General features: G+C 39.0%; 1 protein-coding gene across 1 annotated transcript in view; it reads right to left on the bottom strand.

The window, feature by feature from the left end:
• LOC106517183 (guanylate cyclase soluble subunit alpha-3) overlaps positions 1-4,731 on the bottom strand; it is a gene marked incomplete at its 3' end in the record, with an annotated part of 5,567 nt that extends 836 nt beyond the window's left edge. Inside the window, 4 exon segments of the mRNA XM_014007903.1 lie at positions 1,458-2,173; positions 2,276-2,364; positions 3,593-3,660; positions 3,876-4,731. Of these exon segments, the coding sequence (XP_013863357.1) occupies positions 1,458-2,173; positions 2,276-2,364; positions 3,593-3,660; positions 3,876-4,118 (1,116 nt within the window).
• Positions 4,732-7,524: the final 2,793 nt, after the last annotated feature.

The raw sequence follows: 7,524 nt of genomic DNA on the forward strand, positions 1-7,524 counted from the left end.
ATCATCTTGTTTTCAGAATGTGTAAGATTTTTTGTCTTGTTAGTCTGAAAATTTGACTCAAATTCAGTCAAAAATGTTTGCCAATGGAGTAAGAAATTTTTACTTGGTAAGATTCTTAAAATACTTAATTTGACTCAATTTTTTCTTATTTCAAGAATCTTACCAAGTAAAAATTTCTTACTCCATTGGCAGACATTTTTGACTGAATTTGAGTCAAATTTTCAGACTAACAAGACAAATAATCTTACACATTCTGAAAACAAGATTATCATTCTTAAACTATCAGTTATTGTTTAGTAAATCAGTCTCAAAACAAAATCAAAAAGACTTTTTGGCTGATATAAGATTTTAAAACTTGGTAAGATGGACAGTTTTTGCAGTGGCAGAAGCTTGTCATTTTTATTTATGAAGCTGCAGCTGTGTGCAGGTGTCATCCACAACAATAAACAAATGTTTTATTTATACTCCAGTTTATGAAGTCCTATCACACAAAACATTTTTATTAGCCACACAACCACACTGCTCAGAGAAGATGTCATTAATTGATTGGTTGGTAAGTCCACAAATCTGTTAGATGCCACAACTATTGGATGGGTTCTTGTTATTCATGATCCAGACATCAACAATGGACATTAATGGTGTTTGAATGATAAATTTTGTTGTCTGTTTGTGACATTTGAGACGCCATGGAGCTTCGATGTATGATGCAGCACAGTTGTGTTTTTCTTTAAATTTAGTCACGACATAAATATATTTGGAAGCTCAAATGACTTGTTCAGTAATTTMATTTACAGGCCAGAGTCATTCCATCAAACTCACTTATGATTAGTAGTAAGTTATAATAAGTAAACTAGATGTTTTTGTTATTTGTTTCACTCAGACATCATCCTCTAACCAGTTTCTGTAAGTCCCTAAAAATCTTTTGATTTAAAATAATTTGTTTGAATCTGTTGTGTGGTTGTGAAGTATGTGGTGCTACATAATTCCTGTTCATCGCATCCCTTCATTGACACTGCAGTCGTGGTTTTGCACAGGGGCTTGTCAGTAACACACTATTGACTTTAGATGGAAGACGTCTACTCACTCACCCACTCACTGATTTCGTACCTGTTTTACACCACTGTCACGTTTACTCATTGATGTTTTTCTTTTAATGCTTTCTGTCAGGGCGACTGATATCTGTGCGCTCGTACAGAAATAGCATGTGCTGCGTTTCATGGTTAAAATGGTTTGACATTTGCTTCTGATCTCCACTGGGGGTATAATGTTGATCTCTACCTCAGGCCAAGTGTGCTCAAGTACAACACTAATAGGCTCAACTGCTTGTAAACAGCTCAATTTTTCTCCTCCTAACTCGCTCCGTTTGACATCAGCTGCATCGTGAGAGGAACTTTTCTGCCCCATTAGCCACTAATGACCACTTTTTGAAGTTTTTTTTCACAGCTTTGACTACATACCTTGCCTGTGTTTTCTGTGCTGGAGACTCCGTGTTTGATCCGGATGATAAACTGAGTATTTAACATGGTCAGAATACACTGAAAGGTGCATTTGATCTGCGGGGAGACAATAGAGAAGTGTTCCTGAAAGGTAGAGGATCGCCTCGGTCCATCCTTCCTGGTGAGTCTCTTCCTGAGCCCGTGTCCTATTTGTACCAGAACCAGGTCCTGGTCTAGAATCAGATGGAAAGGGAAGATGGTAGAGAAGAGAGAGGTAGGGAGGGTCCCAGCAGAGGTAGCCCGCAGGGGACTAGGGCTGAGAATTTTGGTCTCTTTAACCACAACTGTGTACAGAAGACTAGGCTGAGGGCTGGACTGCAGGATACTGTCTTTGGTGTTGAGGRCATCCTTCAACACCTCCACAGTGGTGTGGTACAGCAAGCGGGCAGCAGCTTTGATGACACCAGGGAAGAAGAGCTCTGTGGTGGGGTCAGGGTTGAAGAAGTAGACAGTAAGCAGACCCGGATCCTTGTCTAAGCACAGCACCGACGGTTCGTTTATGCAACTCTCCCCATCCGGGCTGGGCTGCACGCTGCTCTGCTTCAATAAGACATTGAAACTGTTGAGGAAGTCATGCAGAGCTCCACCCACCACACTCAAAATCTGCCCGTCCTCCTCATAACACATACTGAAGATCTCCTCACCGAGGGCGACTTTCAGAGCGTCCATCTGGATTCCTGTCGGAAACATGAGAGGGGTGGAGCGAATAGAGATTTGAGCCGGGGCTTTAAAAAGCCTGCTGCATGTCAATGAGCAATCAATGGCAGATTTGTCATTACCTGTTTTGGTTGAGTAACAGTGCATCATCTCCAYTAAATGTTCTGGTTCGGCTTTGCAGGTCTGGTAGTGAAAACAACAATCGGCTGGGCTGAAAAGTCAACAAATCTCAAAATTGGGCACTTGAAGCTTAACACAGGGGAACATACAACAGTTTTGGACTGAAAACTCAGTCATAAAGATCTTTGACCTGTGTTAAACTTTTCATCAGCCATAGTCTTTCTAAAGAGAGCATACATGCCACTGGGTAGACTGGTATTGCTGTTGCACCACTGAGGGAGTAAAGAAAAGAGATGTCTGAGGAGCTCAGAAAAACAATATCCATTTTGGAGTCAAAGGTTACATGACCATCTCCAAAAAGCTTCATGTGCTTCTGCCCACAGCTGCCGTTATATTAGAAAATTATAGTTCATGGGACTGTAGTGACCCTCAAGGGTGTGGACACAAGAGGGAATGCAACCCCAGGTTTATCAGAGAGATTAGAACCATCAAAAAATAAAAAAGAACAATCAAGCTGAACTCCAGGGTCGCGATAAACCATTTGCCACATGTTGAATCATGATGGAAGACTTCATTAGTGACAGAAAAAMATTAAAGCCTGAATGGAATTTGCCAAAGTGTTTGTTGACAAGCCCCAAAGTTTTGGGAACTAATAAAACAAAACTGGAGCTTTGCTGTGTTTTTGTTGTTGTTGTATTTGTGGAAAGGTACCAGCAAACATGTTCACATGCAGCTGGAGAATTTCAGTGAAAATTTCAAATGTGAAGATTCTGAATTTAAATACTGGGATGAAAATTCACTTTGTTTAAAATTTAATGCAACTAAAAATACAACATGCATTTGTTTTCCACAWGGCCAACAAATATAGTGAGATTATTTCACTGTTTGTGTAAATCCCATTCATGCTAAATACTTCAACACTGCACTCAAAACCAATCAGTTAAAAGAAATGATCAAACTATCTGTGTCCGACGTGAGAAAACTTAGAATGGGATCTATTTTCTATTCTTTCAGCAAATTTGCACCACCACCACCAYCTTTTATTTCTCTCCTGGTCTCCATAGCAGCTTGAGTTTTGTGTCCTACTTCATTATTGTTGTTGTCCTCATTAGTATCACTGTGGTTTAGAGAGTGACAGGAGGAATTTGTAAAGTATTGTTCAACAGAAAGGCCATGACCTGCAGCCTCTCAGCATAATTATTCCTGAGAGGCAGACGTGCATGCTCGTACTTGATGTTCTTCAGTGTAGGGTCTGATTTTTTTATTGTGTTTTGTAGAAGCTGTGATTTTTCTTTTTTCAAATGAAAAAAAAAGATTACCTCTGAGAGTCCCTGCTGTGATCTGCTGGTGTCATCATTCGTTGGAGGGCAACGTGCAGCCTTTGAAACTGTATCATAAAGTGWCCAAAGGTCATCATGTGATATGAAAAACATCAACTAGAGATTATTTTATTAAATCAGAATGACGGGATTTTTTTAATTACCCCTATAAATAGATGTCTGCGCGTTTTTTGGGGGGAGAAATGCCCAAACAGTAACGCTTCAGACCCCCCCTACTCCATTTATGCTGCAGAATAACCTGCATGTAAATACATAAGCTCACCTCTGGGCATGCCAATTTTCGGATGCTGTCTCCAAGTGTGTGCAGGTTAACTTTGCCTCTGCCTGCTCTCTGTCGAGGCACATCCTCACTTGTTTTTCCGTGCACGTCCCTGGAAATTGGCAGGAGATCCGCAGCGTCCGCGGAGCGYTCCTCCGCGTCTCGGAGCTCGCTGTTCGAGGCGCCGATGCTGGAGAATGGACACTCTCCGGAGAGCTTCAGCTCCTTCAGCTTGGCGCAAAACATCTTGGGAGCTGTGAAGGATTCTCCCTCCTGCCTCTTTCTTCTTCCTCCTATTTCCCCTTCTCCCTTCTCTATTATCTCATTTCAGAGAGAGACAGATGTGGTGGAGCAGCTGCGGATCCAAGCATCTCGTGGTCTCATCCAGGAGATGCCTTCGTCCTCTCCGCGAGCAGACGCGCCGGTTCAAATGATCCAACTCGCCAGAGCCAGAGGGGTCTCAGTCAGTATTCAGTGAAAGCTGCATGGACAACTGATGGCTGAGAACCATCATTAGCAGAAAGCCAATGAGGCGCCAGAGGAAAAACGAGCAGAAGGCCAATCCGTGCGCAATAGGGGCTGGTGTGGGCTTTCTGAAGGACCTATCAGCCAAGAGAAATTATTTCCAAGCCACTGCTCGCATGCAAGAGATTTATTTATTTATTTATTTATTTATTTATTTATTTATTTATTTATTTATTTATTTATTTGCTATCCCCAAGATTGTCGTTTGGAATTGAAAGTCATCTTGTTATAAATCTATAAACCTACAAAGCTTTAATGTTATTATATTTCAAAACAATGTTTTTGTTTCTGCCTGATTGTGTTAACATGTTTTGCTGGAATTATTAATATTATTTTGCATAGAGCATTGGTCAGAGTGTCAATTAAAGAAAGACTAAATGGAGAAAAGTCCCAAAGTTCACCCGTGGGTGAATATTGGTCTAAAAATATTGGCTAACTGGGTGTGAGACTGCTAATGGTGTGAATGGTTTTGATAATCTGGGGCACTGTAGTGATGACTTTTTGGACAGTCATGCTTTATAACCTGTTATAATTTAGTTGGCTAAAGTTGACTGCTGTTTGAATTGGGTTGGCTCCTAAAGTCCGTTATACATCCAGTTAGTTCCTTTTGAACAAGGTGTAGCAGAGGAGCAGGAATGGACTATGAAAAATGCTAATCRAAGATGAATTGAACAGGAGACACAAAGACAAACTGAAACACAAAGAAAACAATAAAGAAAGTRAATCTGAAAATAACAAACAGAAAAATATCAACCCAAAAGCCACATAGATCTTGGCAATAAAGATACTTCAGCTGTAAGAATTGATCAAAACATGTTTTCTTACCTCTTTTTAATCACATTTACACTCAAAAAGTCCTTCTTTTGCTTTACCAATGTTAAGTATAAATTAATGTGATAAATAAATCAAATTAAAGTAATTTAGAGATGAGTCTGGAAAGAAAATCCAAAAGCCTCCCACTGGCAACAGATTCACTTAAAAAACAGCTGCTGATGGAGACCAGCTCATTCACTGAGCACCTGTTTATTTATTATTTATTTACTTTCATGTTTGCACTTGATGTGTGATGACTCATTACAGCCAGTTAATGGGAAGATTAAATTAGAGAAGAAAAAAAAAAGATCTTACTAATGCTTTAATATTTCTTCAGATTCACGTTTTACTTCTTCTGCATGATGAACACTCTCTCCACCGGTGCTCTCCATCAGGCAAATTCATGCAAATCAGAGGCTCATCTGTATTTGGCTCTGGAAGGCCCAGTGGGGAMCAGGAGAGTGATGGTTGGAGGCTTGTCCTGAAGTTTGTCCTCCGGTCTTGTTGACCCATCTGCTTTGATGGAGACGGCAGCTGCTGATGCTAGTAAGGCACCCAAAGCAGATAGCATGCATCACTGGCACGAACAAAGACATTTGTCATGATTACACACCCACAGCATCCTCTGCTCTGGGCCAGGACTGGGCCAGCAAAGCAAATATCAGGAAAGAGGAGGACAAACCTTTTATTTGTCTGAGGAGTTTTGTTAGGGAGATTCCTTTTATAGTTTTATTTCTCATCATCAAAAGGCAAAGGTGGTTGGTAATGGTTTTACCTGCTCTTCACGTCTATTTTTTGTCATTGAGCAATGATAAAACCGGATGCACTCACTTTAATTTGGACAATTAATTGAGGCCTTTTGAGACACTTTTTGTCTATTGAAAATTTAAAGCTGATCTTATGAGTAGTAACAGTTTAACATGGATTAGATTGAGGCTTTTAATGTCTTATTATTCTCACATTTAAAATTCTAATTTTTATTCATAGAGGCTAAAAGTTGGTCTTTCAMATGTACGTATATTATCAAGTTTTAACACAATGTTCAGCAATGAAGGTGCATTTGATTTTTGKGTTTGTTTATTTTATTCTGATCTGCTTAGAGGAAACATCTCAGCTCTTTTTCCCAGAACATGTAAAACATTCTGCAGTTTATACAGAAGCATTGTTAACCCACTGATCCAATACTGCCCTCATTTTAACTTTGCTTCCTGGTACACAAAACTCTTTTGAATAAATAGTTTTGCTGTTTTTTTATCTGATGTACACAAACAAACTCTGAAAGGTTTTTCTTTTCCAAGCAGATAGATGAAAATTTTAAAGCTGCCACCTGAACGCACGTGACAGATATTGCCCACCACCCCCACTGCCTGGCACAGCATGCAAACGCTGCCGTATACACCCAGTAGCCAACAAAAAAAATTTGGCTGTGCRTGAACAGATGCATTTTCAAAAGACCTAATTTTTATTTTTGTATTTGCAAAAATATTGATAAAAATCCTTTTAAATAGAGAAAGTTAGAGTGAGATTGTCGTGGCATTTTGTTCAGTGTTGCATGAAGGGGTATGCTGCAGGCACTGAAGCTGGCATAATTTGATTTTTTTATGCCTTTTTAAGTTTTTGTAAAGGCAAAGTGGCATCAGAAATATATTCACACATCTACAGAACATTTAGGCAGCAGAACTTCAGAGAATCTGGAGATTCTGTACGTTTTTACCTTTTTAAAACGATTACTTTGCCTCAAGCATAAACCTAGGTTAATGATATCAGTGTCTTTGCTCTGATGATGTTTCATTAAAGTAAATTGTTTCAAAATGTTATCTGTCTAAATTATGGCTTTTCAAATCCAGAATACCCTTCCAGTGATGTGAATATTTTAAGCATGTTTTCAATTTTTACTATACTGTTTTTGTTTTTTCACTTAAATACCTTTGTTATTACAAAGGTACAGAACTGCAATCTTCTGATTGTGACACTTTTGTAATTTCATGCACACAATAAAATTAGTTTTTGTTCTCAGAAATCATGTTGCATGCAAAAATAAAAAACACAAACATTGCATATTGTGCTCAGTTTTCTGTCATATTCAATTTAAGTTTGTGAACAAAAATGAAATCGTCACCCATGAATTTCAGTTTTGAATGTATTTTACTTATGTTTCTTTCTGGTTTTACTTATAAGTGTGTTGTATGCTTACTGTCATGATAAATTCTGAATCATTTCAATTGATGTTGTAAGCTTCCGGTAGAGCACCTTTAAAGTGTCATTTCTTGTTTTTCCAGCTTAAACCTCACACACACACACACACACACACACA

This window comes from Austrofundulus limnaeus, unplaced genomic scaffold (genome assembly GCF_001266775.1).
Source record: "Austrofundulus limnaeus strain Quisiro unplaced genomic scaffold, Austrofundulus_limnaeus-1.0 Scaffold45, whole genome shotgun sequence".
NCBI lineage: Eukaryota > Metazoa > Chordata > Actinopteri > Cyprinodontiformes > Rivulidae > Austrofundulus > Austrofundulus limnaeus.